General features: G+C 42.0%; 1 protein-coding gene across 12 annotated transcripts in view; it reads right to left on the bottom strand.

Moving 5' to 3' along the window:
• Nucleotides 1-16,566, bottom strand: part of ZNF521 (zinc finger protein 521) — a 233,609-nt gene that overhangs the window by 20,891 nt on the left and 196,152 nt on the right. For all 12 annotated transcript variants that reach the window (XM_074576860.1, XM_074576862.1, XM_074576861.1 and 9 more), the window contains 2 exons: nt 9,795-9,926; nt 7,016-7,131 (listed from right to left, as the gene is read on the bottom strand). In XM_074576860.1, the coding sequence (XP_074432961.1) occupies nt 7,016-7,131; nt 9,795-9,926 (248 nt within the window). The remainder of the gene's footprint in view (nt 1-7,015; nt 7,132-9,794; nt 9,927-16,566) is intronic.

Raw genomic sequence — 16,566 nt, forward strand, 5'->3', positions numbered from 1 at the left:
ATGCATGAGTGCCTCCACCATGCTTCTCTTGATTGCCTTTTTGAGAAAATTTGCAAAGAATATAATTCTCCCTTCTAGGGAAAGAAGTCTCAAATCTCAGGAACACAAGCCTGCATTTCTTAAATCTTGGAAGATATGGAAAAATACTCAGTGCACCTACTGGTGCACACTAATATCCATATATCTATCTGAAACAGAAAGCACAGTAAGGGTTTAGGAAAAGGAAAGCACTCTAACTAATAATACTTGCAATGCATGCAGCTCTATCTAGTTCCCTCAAAACATAAGCATTAATTACAATCCTAGGATCTCTGGCATGCATATTATTATCATCATCCTCACTCAGGAGATGGAGAAGATGCATGTTTAAGTGGAGCAAGTTAGTACCAGACCTTGCAACTGACTCCTAGGCATTTGCTCTGACAAAAGCAACCTGATTGCCTGCTAAGGGCTAAGGCCAACATTACTGAATGTGGCGCCTGTATTTAAGCATCAAAGGTGTTTTGCTGAGACCTTAAACGAAGCTATGGCTGCTCAGCACCTATGCTTTTATCGAGGTTCCTATCTTCAGGCATTTATGACCTGATTTCCTGATGTACTCAGCACCAGCATCTTGCACTGGCCTTAACTGCAGCTGGAGGTGCTCAGCACCCTCTCAGAAATAGGCCACTGAGTTTGAAAATGTTGGCCTAAAGCTTTGATTGTTAATTGGATTTCAGGTAGGCTTCTTTTTAAGAAGAGCTGACAAAGTTATTCCCTGCTGGCTCCTGGCCTTTGGGGCCTAGAAAGCCAGCATCTATGTTCCACTCCTCACCCCAAGAGTTTGGGGACCTAGAAACGCCAGAACTAATCTCCTATTTCACTTAAAAAAATGTTTTGAGGCCTTTTCTTTGTGAAGAAAACATCCTTGAAAATCTAACTTCACCTGCAGGTTTGAAAGTTTTGTCCCTGTTTTTGTGTAAAGAGTATAAATTATTCCTGGTCTCCCCTGCTGTCATGGAAGGCTCGCCGTTGGGACCCACGTGATACACAGACTCAACTACTGTGGGGGCCTTGGCAAAACAATCCTATACGGAGGTAGTGGGGCCACTGCTGCTATGGCTGATGCTGTTCCCACACCAATCTCTTTCCCAGCTGGCCCCAGAAGGCCTCTGCCACAAGGAGACAACCCCAGACCAGGTTAATTAGCAGTTTTCTCTAGCTGACCCCCAAATGAGAGAATATAGTGTTTGAATCCCAGCTCTGCTACTGTATCCACTAAAGCTCTCAGTCAAATCTTTTAGTTCTTGAAATAGCCTAGAGCTTGCTTAGTTCTGCTACGGCTCGTGTCAAGGGCCATTTAAAAATGTTGAGGCCATTAAAGGCTGTTTTAAAATGTTGAGGTCTTTGGGAGCATTTTATAATGCAGAGATCTTTGAAAAGTTTAACCCTTAAAGAAATGAGGAAGAAACTGGGAGATTATCTTCAACAGTGCTAAAATCAGAACACGAAAATGTTAAAACTGGACATCCAGAGAGGGACATATGTAGCATAAAGCTACATAAAACTTCTGGAGACCCTTCTATGCTGCCTCTGCCCTGCTCTGCTTCAGCTGCTTGCACTGGGAGCTGAGAATGTTCTCCTGCTGTTTTAAGTGACATGAGTAACATCTGCTATGAGTGCTTCATTCTTTCTTTCATCCTTTCCCTGGGGAAGGAACTGTGTATTTCGTTTTGGAAGAGCACTGTTGTTGTGGGTTGGGGTTTTGGGGAAGATTTGGAAATCTACATGCAGGTTCATGTTTATATGAAAGAATACAAGAATACGAGATGCCTCTGGCACCTCTAGGTGCACCCTACTCTTAAAAGCAGAAGTCGAGGACATTCATGGTAATACTTAACTGCTGTGGAAGTCTGTTCCATGCTCCCAGGCCAGCCTGTGAGAAAGTTCTAGCTCCTGTGCAAACAAACTTCAGCTCTTTGATAAAAACACTCACAAAGCAGGGCTGTCAACTCCCATGTTGTTACCGAATGGGAAGAACTTCTCAGGTGATACCTGAGATGTGCTGGACCCAGTCCACCAAGAATATTGAGGATTGAGTCTTAGAGCACAACTGGACGTGTAGGAAGGCAGTGCACACGTCAAGAGAGCAGGCTGAATATGCTTCTGGTCTCCTTTGCTGCTGAGGAACAGTGCTGCAGCTCTTTGTATTAGCTGGAATGATGATGGCTTTATGCCCAAGTATTCTGCACTGATGGAGTCCAGACGGGAAGCAGCAAGGGCGTGAATCACTGAGGCCAGGTCCCTTTTGAACAGGATGGGAAGCAACTGCTGATCCAATTATTTCTTGCCCTAGTTTTTATGTCTGTAAAGTGGGGACACTTAACTACCTCAGGGGCAACTAATTATTAGTCACAAAATGTTAAGTAAATGCTCTAATTGACCAAAAAGAGATATAATTTTTGTACTGGGCAAAATGGTCCTGAGAGGTCATGTAATCTTGGCTAGTATCGTATTCAGAACTATCATCACTGATAAAACACTGACAAAACCTGTACAATTATTCAGCAATTCTACTGGACATTGGTACCTCTCTGACCCAACAACATCTAAAAAAAAAGAATCTAAAATAAATCCATTCACTCTGGGTAAAACCCCGCAAGAATGTCTCATTCCTTCCCGCTAACACCATGATATATTGTGTTGACTACGGAAGTAACACTAAGACTGGAAATACAAAAGGAATGGCTACTCCTCATCAGGGACAAGGGAAGCACAAACACCCGTTCAAACATTTAAGCCTAAATCCAAAGACTAAGGCAAAAGAAACAGGCACTGGAAACAGCATGAGGACAAGAAAGGGCAATTCTAATAGGCACAAATTGCTTTATCATAATTTAATGAAAATACATTATTAAGTTAAATTAGCGATACGTTCCTTTACTTCCTTATTAATTGAAAGTTCAGTATTATGGACGATGGATGGAGAAGACCACCCTGCACAGAGAACTGTATGGTTCATACTCGGGTGTTCAGTTAGAAGAGTTTCAACTTTTGGGAGACATCTAGGCACCCTATAAATACACCTACCATGCAGCTTCCTTATCCTTTACCTACATGGGATATATTTCTGATTTTAAAGATCGTTACAAGCCTATTTCTGAAAAGCCCTTATTATATTAATCATGTCTTATTCAAAGCTTCCCATTCTTAAGAATGAACATTTTTAGGGACATACTTTTTCAGCTCCCTTTCAGAAGTGCAAATACACCACATAGCCTTTTGAACATGTAAGTATGAAAATTCACAACTCGGAACACTCTTAAAACATACACTTGTAACTGTTACAGAAGGATTCCATTTGCTTCCTTTCTGTAGAGGTAGTTATCTCCAAAAATTTAAGGCTGTTTCAATAGCTATGGAGCACAAAGCCATTTAAAGTAAGCGTCAAAGGGGGGAGAAGGGTGAGCTATGGTGATGATCCTAAAACAAAGTGCAAATTTCTGTAAAATCTCATTATTTCAACTTAAAGGTTGAGTAATACATTGCAGGTTTGATTTTCAGGACGGCTCATTTACTCTGTGCTGACCTGAACATGGTCCTACGGGATTGTCCTGCATTCCTAACGGGGCTCTGCAGTGAAATCATGAAAACCTCTAAAGAGAGTCCTACTTGTTTTTTGCATTGAGAAGACTGGTAAGGAGGGGCGGTAACTTCCCCAAAGTGACATGAATGTAGTATGTAGAGATTCTTATGTTCCTATAGCCTATTATTCCTGACACAGGAGTCAGAAAATGCTAAGCAAAGAATCGCGCTGGGCCAAACACCAAGTTAAGCATCATTATAATCCATTTATTTTGTGTATCCCTGAATTCATTCCCTTTAATTATCAGCTGTACTATATGTGTGGCTAAGGCTTCTATGCTATTGTGTTCTGCTCTGCTCTACCTTGTTCATGTTCTTACTCTGCCCTACAGCCACGGAGTGCTGTCTGTGGCTTCTAATCTGAGATGATTAGCATCTCTCGTGCATGGGAGATGCACTTTAGATGCATGTTTAAATTAAAACCAAGGAACCATTCCTGATAGAGAGAATAAATACACTGTTATGCTGCAAGCCCTAACACAAACCACGGTAATGTGAAAGGATAGAGAAACATAACCTGGAGGCTAGTTGCCGAAGATTCCAGTGCTTCAGCTGGTAGAGAGCCTGAACAAAGCGATGCCTCGTAGAATAGGTTTTAAATGAGAACGGTCTTGAGATCAATGTATTTGCAGTAAAAGCAGACTCCAAGGGTCTGTATCTACTGCTCTGCCTAAGTGCTTTGCTGCCCTTTCACCAGCCTGGGTAGATAACTGGAGGTGAGAGCAGAAAGGCAGTGATCCCAACAAATAAATGCAAATGGCATGATGGTATTGCATTTTTTTAAACACAACGCATTCTCAAACGGGGTGGGCCTTCCCAAGTTAATTAAAATAATAAACATAACGAATTAAGTGACTAAGAAAATGAATACCTTTTCCTTTTTGCAAGTGTAGATAAGCCAGGGAGAGGCTGCCTCTAAGGGTGTTGACATGTGGTCTGTTAAGAGACTTCTGCAGCACGGAACAACCAACACACTGATTGTCACCTACCCAATGTAGAGCATAATTTATTTCTCTGTAGCAACATCCTTTTGTGCCCTTCACTAGAAAACCACATGCCTCAGTTATGTTCAAGTTTTAATGAACTAGGCTTAGATGGAGAGAGCAAAATCTTGCCCTCAGTCTTGGGCACGAATGAATTTTGAATGGAAAAACATATGGTTTTATTATAATAAAAAAGCTGAAATCAGCTGCTTGGCATTCCATGTATTTTGAAACAACAGCATATTTTAGGGGAGACAGACTAGTAAGGAGGTGACTGTACATGTCACAACTACACCTGGATGTCTATATATTTTGCATCTTCAGAATCCAGTAACCTATTCTGCCTTTTTAAAACCCAATCTGAATTCTGCTGTTAAAACTAATTTCTATCCTCTTGTTCCTGTTACTTTCTTTTCATAGTTGTATTTTGCATACCTGCTCCTTCTCTCTTGTTGAGTTTGGGCTTTGTTTTGGTTTTTTCTTTTCTTTTTTTTTTTTCCTCCTATTGGTCTTTCTTCCCTAACAACGTTTCTTTTCTCTTTCCAGAAACTGCTCATGTCCCTACTTCTCCCTACTTCCTCATTTTGATTAATCAGTGACGACAACAGAATTTGTGAAAATCAGTAAGCCAAAAATATTTTAAACAATTTTTCCTCAAAAAGCAATTTCACCTTATTGGAAACACTTTGCAAAAAACCCCAACAAGTATTTTGACCAAAAAAAGCAAAGAAAATGATTCCACTAAAAAACATGCTGTGAAAGAAACACATACAGCAAAATCAGTTTCTGACCTTTCCTCATTCCACGCAGTTTCTCCTTTATTTTTCCCACAAGTCCAATAACTTTCTACACAACCCAGATAATTTTCTGATTTCAAAATTCAATCTTGCCTCTTTCTGTCCATCACTATGTATGAGTGTCTTTTTCCCTAAATGTCAAACTTTTTATTTTCTTTTCCTTATCCTCCTCTTCCACTTTGGGTCAGAGCTTGCATGCAATACCTGATATGGGCAGTAAATGAAACAGATCTGGGTCTATTAAAAACAGGAGAGAGATAGAGCACGGGCACCTTGGAGCGTTGCAGGTACGTTACTGCAGGTACTACAGGAGTTCCCATGACCTAGGGGTCCACTGAGAAAAAGGTAGGGAAGGCTATGAGAAAGGCTTTATTCCTATTGTTTTCATGCAGGAAGAAATTAGGAAAGAGAAAATGCAGTGGAATCAATAGAAATACCAATCTCAGACACACAATGAATTCATGCATGGTTTAAATGCTCTGGTTTCTTTTTTCGCCAAAGAAATATTTCATATTGTCATGCCAAACATTAATATCAGGTTGTCAGCGTGTAAAACCTCCAGTAAGTGAAATACTAAATGGGCACACGTGCGCACATGCCTCACTAGCCTTTTGCCTCTGTTGGTGAGGTTAAATCCAGCTCTGGTCTAAAGCAAAATGACTTGTGGACACCTCAGTCAGAGGAAATGGGGGCCCATGCTATAAAAAAATACTGAAAAATCTCAAGTACTGAAAAATCTCTTCATTCCAAACAATGGCTGACAGTGTAGGAAAGGCCTGACTTGTACAAATACCTCTCCTTGCTCCATGCCTATAGACCATCAGAGACTCTGAATTTTTTTCCTTTGTCAACCTATCTTAATACCTCAATATAAACTAAAATAATTTAGAAACAATCTTCTGCTGCTGTCTCAAAGTGTAACACCACATCAGGAATAACACACCACTACTTCTCACTGCAAGACAAGCACTGCAGAATGTTATTATATAGTAAATAATCCATTCATCCATAATGTTTTCAGATCTTGTTCAACATTTATTTCTTCTTCTCTGTCCTTTTGTACCATTAGTAAATGGTACAAGTCTGACAAGAGCACACAAGAAGACACTGTACCATTCATTTGACCCTATAATTTTTTTTTCCCCACCAAGTTAGTATTTATGGGAAATGGCCAGCAGGTAAACTAAGATAAATTCTGTCTACTTCCACCCTCCTCCCATCCTTACACTCCTACTTCAGTGCTTAGCTTTTCACATTTAGAGACAAAAGAATACACTTATTCTCCACTTCACTGCTTGAGTAAATATTTTATGGATATCAAACAGAAGAATAGGATGCCCATTTCTCTCTCCTCAAGAATATGTTGAGCTGCAACAACCTACAGAGCAAGAACCCAAAGGTGGCTCCCGAAATTCAGGTCTGTACCAGGTGGCTTTCTGCCAGCACCTTTTTGAAGCAGCATGGGTGGAATCACCTGCGATTTCTCTTGTCCTTCCCTCATTCGCATCCTGATGATGAGCAACTATCAGAGGAGGTCATGGCAAGTAAAGCTCTGAGCTCAGCTATCAAACACACAATGTTATTATAACCCCCAGGTAACAAGTGTGGTACCTGCAGCTCTGTTTGGAAGAAGAACTTCTGTGGACACTGTGTGCAGTCATAGATCTTGTCCTCTTGTCCATGGGCTGAGAAAATATGCTGCTGCAACTTGTTTGCTTGGACAAACACTGAAATATCAGACAAACAACAAGCTTTTCATTATTTCATATTGCAAGTGAAGAGGTTTTTATAAACAACTTCCCATTAACACTCAGCAATTCCAAGAGGTAAAATTAGGCTGGCGCACTCTGATTTTGCATTACGCTTTTGCTATAATGGGTACCAACGAACGCTTATTTATCTACAAAGTGTGATCCTTCTTCTAAAATGAATGAATGGAAACAGATGCCTGGTTTAAAACAAAACAAAACAAAACAAAGAAAAAACAAAGAAAAAAAAGACCCTAACAGGACAACCAATGAAGATTTCAGATTTAAAGAATTTAAAAATGCCATTTTCTCTTCAAAATTATTTCTTCATGCTTACTGCACTCTGATTGAACACGCACAAAACTTATTTCCTAGCAACCCACAGGTTTGAAAAGCATAGATGCCAAAGTCCTGTTTACTCTGTGTGCCTGAAGTTAACGCTAACAAACAGCTCTGTATTTAAATGTGTTAATGCTAAAAATTATATCCCACAGCTACACTGGGGCAATGTCTATAAATGTGAAACAGAACTGCAGGTAAATTCTCTTTGGATACTTTAAGATCAACTCTGCCTACACAGTGAATGCAAGGGTTTCAATAATATAAACATGTTCAATTTTAATGACTACAAAACAAGGCCCTAAGACTGTGTAACAGTTTACCTAGGAGACATACTATTAATAATTAAATTGTATATGCCAGAGGCAGTGTTTGGGTTGGCAGCACTGACTTCTGATGGATGCCTGGTGCACTGTGACCTAAAAAAGTTTGCATCTACAATATTAATCTGTATAGGCAGGGAAAGGATTTATTAAAGATGCTGGCATTTGACTTTGACTCCACTCCTAATCATTAAAATTATTCTAATTGCAAGGCAACAAAAAACATCAGAATATTGTTCTTCTGAGTCATACATTTTAATCACATTTCTCATTACCCCGAAAAAAAAAAAAGATCAGATTCCATTTTCCATATAAAACTTATATTGGTGATTTTTACTTGTTAATATTCTAGCAAGACATGCTGAAATAATTTAATGGCACGTTGCTAATAAAACACCATTGTTTATGATTAATGCTCGGTGTCTATTTACCCCATCAGCAAAAAGGAAAAAAGTGTTTCACACAGATTGGAATCGACTTATCTCCATACTCTTTAAGACATTTTACAAGGCTACTGGCTCAAACATTAAAGGATTAATTTTATCAGGGATCTTGCTCACAAGGAGAACAGTCAGTGGGTACTCCTTACATATGCAAGTTTTTACACTGTGTTTACAACTCCCCCAAACTTGGAAATCAAAGGCCCATAGCATTACACTAAAAAAAGAACATGTCATCATTTGTACACAAAGACAAGGGAAAAAAAATTAGTATAATCAGTAATAAAACTAAAAAAAAAACCCCAAAACGCCTAACTGAAAGAATTATTGAACACAGATGCCTAACAGGCAAACTGTTTATGGGAGTACTATCCATGCTCAGACATTACTATGACAAGCTGTGCAGTGAAGATGAACTATGTATTTTTTTAATTTTATAACCCACAGAAATGTGTGAAACCTGAACACAGTGAGGTAATAATCATCACCAGCCACTGTATCCGAGAGATGAAAAAATCAGCTTTAATTTTCCTCTGTAGCATGTACTTAGGTTTTATTGGGAGGGGAGCTGCCAAACAAAGAGAAGTAAAATGAAGGTATTAAAGGGTCTATTTGCCTATCAATGAAAATCCTTCACTCCCATTAATGGAGAACAGAAACCTTGAATGGCTTCCAGAATTAGCGTGCCATTGATGTGAGAATACCCAAAGTGTGTTTTGTCATGTTTGTGATTATCTTTGATTTTCATCTTGTAAAGCAAAATTGGGCATGTAAGCTACATATTAACGCTTATGTTTTAGGTTATCACTTTATGAAATGTTCTATTAAGAAGTCCTTAAAAAAACTCACAACAACTCTGTAGGCATCCTTTTAATGTGTTTTCATTTCCAACAACAGCATTTTTCTGTTCCTCATTATGGCCCAAACACTGCAGTGCTTAGCCCTACTGGGTCAAGTTATTTTCTCACTTGGGTTTTACTACTGAATAACACCACTGACTTGGGGAGGATTATTCCACACTTGGACTTGTGTCAGGGGAGAGCAGAACTTGACTTGTGGCAAGACAGCATGGTTTGCTTTCTAAAGCACATTACAAGGGTGTTTCTTCTCACCACACGCCAACCAACACATGCAAGCGGGCTTTCTTACCCTGCCAGAGGAGAATGTTGCTGCACAGGCTATGCCTAGCAGCCCTTGCCTGTGGGGCCAAGTTCTGCTCCCAGTTATATCGTTTTAGATGAAACTTCTGTAGCTTTAAAGCCCAAATTTAGGGGCAGTTTTAACCTCAGCAAGTTTGGAACATGAAGGTGATGAACGTGATACCGTGGAAGGTAACAGACTATCACTTCTGTAATTATAATAAACTCAAACTTCTGATATAGCTCTGCTTTCTAAACGATTTCTAGTCAATATTACTAATGAGCACAAAAGTAGTGTTCTCTCCTAAAACTGACCTAAAGCCAGCATGACACAGTTGTAAGTGGAATTCTGCAAGTGCAAGCTAAGGGCATGACTGGGACAAGCAGTGATGGCCTCCTACCTGTAAAGCACACCGGACATTTGAAGGTGCCCCCCATGCCTTCAAAGCTGTGCTCTATCAGGTGGCACTGAAGTTTGGCAGGAGAGTCGAATGTCTGATTGCAGAGTTTGCATTCATGGTTCAGTCCTTCATCTGCAGGAGAAATCAAAGGAAAAGTGAAATTCACCACAGCCCTTACAGCAAGTCCAACATGATCTATGAACTGAAAGAGACTTTTTGTTTTCCTAAGCTCAGGAAACTGGATGCCCCTCAGCACCTACGGCTGCTGAAGTCTTCCCTTACCTGCAAGGCTTCAGAATGTACAAAGCTTTACCCGGCATTAAAAGCACCGATTTTCCACATACAATTAGCACCAAATAGGAATGCAGAGCATTAGACTTCAGTAGGACATGATGAGTAGGACCTGAAACATCATCTCTGAGCAGAGCCACCCGACCACAACCGAGTACATTTGCAAAACAGCGCGTGAGGAATTTAGCACTGATCACACTCCATCCTGTCCACCACGGGCAAGAACTGCGAACGTACGCATTTTTTTGGCACTCGGGCTGATGTGGAGTTTCTCGTAACCAGCGTGAGAGGGGAGGGTAGTTTATACCCTCACATTACTCCTTGCTCCACGTTTCCAGTCCCAGGGGCATACGTGAAACCTATTGCAAGCCGCAGGATTTCCCAGCTCCCTTTCTGACGATCCTAGATTTTTTTCCCCCCTTTATTTGCGTTTCTCCTAACGGCTCAGAAATGTCCCCGTGCGCCTCCTGACGCGGCTTTCCCGTCAAGGTCCTGCAGCTTTAAAACCCTTCCCACTCCCCGCTGCTTGTTCCTCCGCTTCCTCCCATTGTCCTCCGAAGGCCGGCTGGTGCCTGGCACCAGGTTCCCTTCCTGAGGGTGCTGCAGGATTCATCCACTCCGCCATGAGGGCAGTCAACGGCTGTCCTACTTAGAAACAGTTGCTAGGTAAGAAGTGGCTTCCAGCCCTGCTGCAGAGGCCTCAATTCCCACAGCGCCGCTTAGAAAAGGTCCTTCTGTATGTCACCGGTGTGCTACACGAGTAGCATTGATCTCGCAGGTAAATACTGTATCTGATTATTAAAAAATTAAGCGGGTATAAAACACTTGGCGACTGGCACGGCTCCCTACCAAGCGACTGGCACGGCTCCCTGCCGTTTCTCAGGCGAAAAGGAGTGATTTAGGGAGAGCCCCCTGCCCACCCCGAACACCTAAATGCCAGGCTGCCCACCTCCTGCCGAGCGGAGCGAGTGATTAGTGACCGTGATGAGGGACCTTTGTGGTCAGCAGTTGCTGTGGACCGTGAGAGCAGAGACAGTGTTTTTGTACCGCACACAACAACGCTCCTGCCCACCGACGCAAAGCCCAACGTGACACCGCGCCCGTGTAGCTGCGTGGGGCCACGCGCCCGTGTAGCCACACGCCTTCGCAAAATGATCCTTAGTAACTTAATCAGAACTGAAAAAAAATTTCAGTGGTAGCCCTCAGTTTTCGCTTCTCATTAGTCCGAAAGCTAAATTTAGCCTTCGCGTAAGTCACGACATCTTTAGCAAAGGGTGGGAATTTGTGGGCAAGCACAAGCCAAGCCAAGCGGTGGTGGCTGTGCTGCAGGTGGGACTACTGAAAACTACCGTCGTGTGGTTTTCTACAAGGTGTCAGAGCGCTTTCTAATGAGAAGGTACAGGGCAGAGGAAAACCAACAAAGCTAAAAGATTTCCACAAAATCGGGGTTGGGTGGCGGGGTGTCTCTTTTGGAGTAAACAGGTAGAAACACACTGACTGCAACAATTTCTGCCCCGACAACAGTCCGTAACTGGGGAGCTCTATCTCCTCTGAACAGCTAGCTCCCGTAATTTTCATATATATGGCAACTCCATTGTCATTCATGATAAAACCGTGTTTTTCACGTAGCAACTGCGAGAGGAATGTAGATCTCCATTCTGGCTCTGTAAAATGGACGCATTGGCACGTGGCCATTTTTTTTAACCCTCCTGTCTTCCTGTCTGTCTTAGTGCCACAGACTGGTGCCACAGGCACGGACAAACATGGCCGAGCGTCGGCTGTGCGCTCACACAGCAAACTGCAGAACTTCCCTTTGTCCTCTATTAAAGCAGTCCTTCATTAAAGCAACGTTCAATGCTCCTGCCTAGCTCCACACGCTGAAGATGGGTGTGAAATGGCAGGCCTGCTCTGGAAGTCAGCTGAAAAAGGCCAGTGGTCCTGTTGATCCTGTGCCTATGGACTACTGCCACCGAGGCAGCAGAGCACAGGCTGCTGAGGTACGCGTCCCATCCAGCCAGGCACTGCTGGCTGAACATATTATGTGCAGTAGACTCCCAGGGGCAGATTAGGGGTAGGTGACACCTTCTCATCAGGTTGGTGACACCTTTCATAACTCTTCATAGATAAATTAGCAGCCTTTTATCAAATATATGCTAACTATTTTCTTAGCAGGGAAAATTTTAGTGGATTCTCAAGAGCTGCCTGGGATTTGGGGTTTTACACCATCACTGACAAACCCTTCCAGTGTGTTCTGCTTCTGCTACTGTTGAGAGAAGACAAGGATGGCCCACGCAAGCACCGTCAAGGGGAGCATGAGGGAAAAGAACCTGGCACACAGCAGTCCATACATCTAAGAGAGACAGCCACATCCTGCAAGGCAGGCCGTATGCTGCCCTCTCCCAATAGGCAGCAACCCACAGCTGTGGGCAAAGCTGCGGAACAGCGTACTGAAAAGAGAAGGACGGCTCAACAAACCATACATAAGTGCCTCTTCTTCCCTGAACTTGCAAATCGATTATGAGGAATGTACAGACTGTCACAGGTGATCAGATAATTTCTCCTGCATTCAGATCCTTGTCATGGTCATTACCAAACAGGTAGTTCTGAAGATGATGCAAGTCCCCACAAAGGGTAATTACAGGCTAGAAAGCCTGTAGAGTGAAGTTTCTTCATCAAACTGTTTGTGCTGATACACACAGTCAAAGCAATTAGAACAAAGGGAGCTCCATCTCAGGATCTTCCACATGTCAAGGTGAAGATAATCGATGCCGATTCTCAAATCACAGAGTTACTGTTGGCAAAGTGTAAATGAACCACACTAATCATTCTTGAGCATGGGAACACTGAACGGGGAGTTCTTCAAACATTCCAAGGGAGAAAGACTTCCTAAAAAGAAATATTTTTATATGGAGCTAGAGAAGACAGAGAAGGCTTTTTTCTCTTTCCATTACCTTAGCTAATGAGAATAAAGTAGGAAGAAAGGCATGCACTCCTGATGCTGAAGCAAACTTTAGTTAGACAGTATTTGTACTTGTTCGAGAAGAACTGAACCCCCTTAAATGACCCTATTGTATTTCCCATATCACTCAGATCTGAGGTGATCTCCTGGTCATAAACATCAAAACCACTTTGATTACTGTATGTTGCAAATCCGATTTTCCTAAAGGCTTATAAACAGGGTTTGAAAAATCCCCTCACCCACTCGCCTGGGGCAGGTAGGAAACTTCCCCAGGCAAGAGACATCAATTTGTGCAGAATCTAAGGTTTCTCTTAAAAATAAAATGTTTTTAGTCTCCTAGTTGTAAAGACCGCATTTAAAATATGACTACATTTGTATAACTAATAGAATAACTTTTTTCCTAAGTCCCACTGTTCAGGGAGTTATCAGACCCTCCCCTCATACTCTTGTTCACCCATTTTGTGCACATCACCTGCTCTGCGCTACATCCGCAGAACAAAGGGCAAGGTTCCAGTCCTTGAATTCAAGAACGTGAGACCAGCATGATTTAAATTTAAGGGAGACAGATGAGGTTACAGTATTGTCAGAAGAGCTGGGAGGGCCGGGTTCTGTTCCAAACTCTGACACTAACTTACTCTTATCACCTTGGGCATGACAGTATGGCCTATGTTTCTCAGACTACCCATCTCTAAAGAAGAGGTGTTAATTTTTAATTTCTACTTTAATAGGCTGACCTAATTAGTATCCCTTAAGACTCTTAATGCAACCGGGACAGTGGAGCTGTAGAAGAGTCCAGGACTATCTACCATAGACAGAAGACCCAGAATCACTGCCTTCAAAAAGATTTAAGATAACATGTCTGGGCACACAACTGCCTGCTTCCTTGGGTCACACAGCGCTGCAGAAGGATGAGGGAACAAGGCTTTGTCCCCGCTCTGTTCTCCATAGAGAATTTAAAAGCACGGCCAGCATTTTTTATCTCCCACTGGCATGGAAGAGCCAGGGTGTGGCAGCTCTTGCAAAGGTGCCGGAAATGGAAAGAGGATGCAAAAGGCTCTGTTTACACACTGGCCCCTGTCTAGCTCTTCATGTTTAGCAAACAATTTGATAGGGTGTTATGGAAGTGCAAAGTATGATATCATTAATAAATAAAGGGTGGGTGAAATGTCACATTTTCAGTTTCCCTTTGGGATAAATCTGAAATGGAATGGAGCATCAGACACAGTCCAAGAGGCTCTCCCTCCCTGCAGAACAAAGCTACTGCTCTTTGCTCTTACTCAGGGAAAAAAGAAAAAAAAAGGGGAAAAAAGTGCTGAACAGCTTTAAAAAATTCAATCAAAATAATCTGCTCTTTGGAAAGGTGGCGGCTGACAGTAATTGGAAAATACTGTCTGACTCATTTATTAAAGTGAGATTCAGAGTCAATTGATTTAATAACCATTAGAATATTCTATTAAGGATATAATAGGTTGGCACAGCCCTATTTTTTATTAAGAGTTATAGGTAAGAAATAAGCAACGCTATGGAATTTTAGACAACTGCTGTATGGATTAGCTTAAAAATATGGCTTGCAAAATAGGTGTAAAAGCAGCAACTATCAGGAGGAGGAATAGGAAAGCACATTACAGTGCAAATGAGTTAGCTGAATGATGAAAAAGAAATGAACCTTTAATATAAAGCCTGCACTTTTCCAAATCTAACAGAAAACCATGCGCTGCATTCCCTGGTGTGGTACATCGTAAAACAAGTCAGCACGTCCTTCACATTATGGATCCAACAACTCCATAAGGAAGGCAAGAACAAAGTCCCCACTGTACAGCACAGAACTGCTGCCTACTGTTGCCCTTACGTGGTTAGGATATGAGTTTGGACATGGTTAAGACCTTGCAACATGGATGAGGATGGTTTACCCACTGCTGGTACACAGATGAGTTCGATGCATGGAGAATTTCTGCATAAGTAAATTACTTTCCACTCGTAATCTTTATTCAGATAGTGGGAAAATGTAAACATGAATCAATTCTAAATAAATGCATTTAATATTCATATAAATGTTTAATATTTACACAAATATTAAGTGCTTCAGTGGGGGTAGGTAGATTTTAATTGAGGTGCAGCCCATCACCTCAAGAGCTAACTTGATAACGAGCTATAAAATCAAACAAAATCGGTCTTCGTGCTGAGCATATACTCACATTTAGGGATCCTTTGTCTTTGCACCGGCTACCCACGGTGTGGAGCTACCCAGTGAGCTGTACAGCAGGCGAGATCCCCCCACCCGCACCCCCACTTGAGGTGCTGCTTTGGACGACCTGGCCCAATTTGTGTTACCAACTCAGCGCACAACTCGTTCATTTCATGGAAGGCCCTGACATTTCAATATACGCTTTAAACAAGTGAAACCCTTTAAGCAGCCTCTAGACTCTGTGTCCCATGTTTATGCTTCTTGCTCTTCAATAAAAACAAAACTAGAGCAGCTACAAGCAAATGTTCACTGGCTGACTTACATGCAGCTGTTAAGTCGGTAACCACTGGGGGCCCTCTTATATTGTCTGATCAACACTACAGCCATTACTGAGTACCAATTTGTAACAGTTTATAAGTAACTCTTTCTCTTATTCACCCTCGAGATTGTCCAGAAGGGTCCTTCTGCCTTTTACTCTGAATAAATCTACAGGCAAAGGTCCAAAGATGATGATGTCCTCCTGGTAAATCACGAGGCTGGGTCCATGCTAAAAGCATCTGCTAAGAAGTAGTGTAAACTCTGCCCTCCACATACAAGACAGGAAAGAAATGGCCTGCAGTCCCTGTATTTTTTTCAGGTTTAGAGCATGCACAGCTCCCACATTCAATGTGTTTTCTTTATAATTTCTTTTTTTTTACCAAGCAAACCATGCCCCTAAACCAACTTCTCCCTCTTCACATTGCTTCCACTCTTCCCCAAGTTAATTTTGTAGCACACATTTTTAAGCCAGAGATCTGAGGAGTAAGGAAGGAACGCCATGGATGACAGCTAACCCCTCGGCTACGTCTCACACAGAGAACCGGGAAAGGACGAAATACACCGTAGAACACTATAATTTGCAGAGTATACAGCCACCCGTGTTTCCTAGTTTATGGCACTGTGTTTGTCTGCATCTTTTTAATTCTACCGGCCATACACCCACACACTCATCAGCTTCTCCGTGCCACTGGAGACAATCTCATTCCTGCTCCACATTCCGTCTCAGGGCCCACCACGGCGAGTAAGTGCACGACAAGTCTCCTCACCTGCTAAGAACACACAACACTTCTTCCAAGCCTGGAAGCTGAAATGAAACAGAGCCTGAAGTCTCCAGCACCACGTTCATAATTTCTCCCTGACTGTAATGGTGCTTCTGTCATTTTCAATTTCTCAAACATTATCACAACTCCCCACCATGAAAAACACTGTCCACCATGGTGTTAATTTTGGAAGCTGACATGAAAAGCATGGGAATATAGCGATAAAGGAGACATAGTAAAGGCAAAGCATACAGCTGG

The sequence above is a fragment of the Larus michahellis genome, chromosome 2 (assembly GCF_964199755.1).
Source record: "Larus michahellis chromosome 2, bLarMic1.1, whole genome shotgun sequence".
Classification (NCBI taxonomy): Eukaryota; Metazoa; Chordata; class Aves; order Charadriiformes; family Laridae; genus Larus; species Larus michahellis.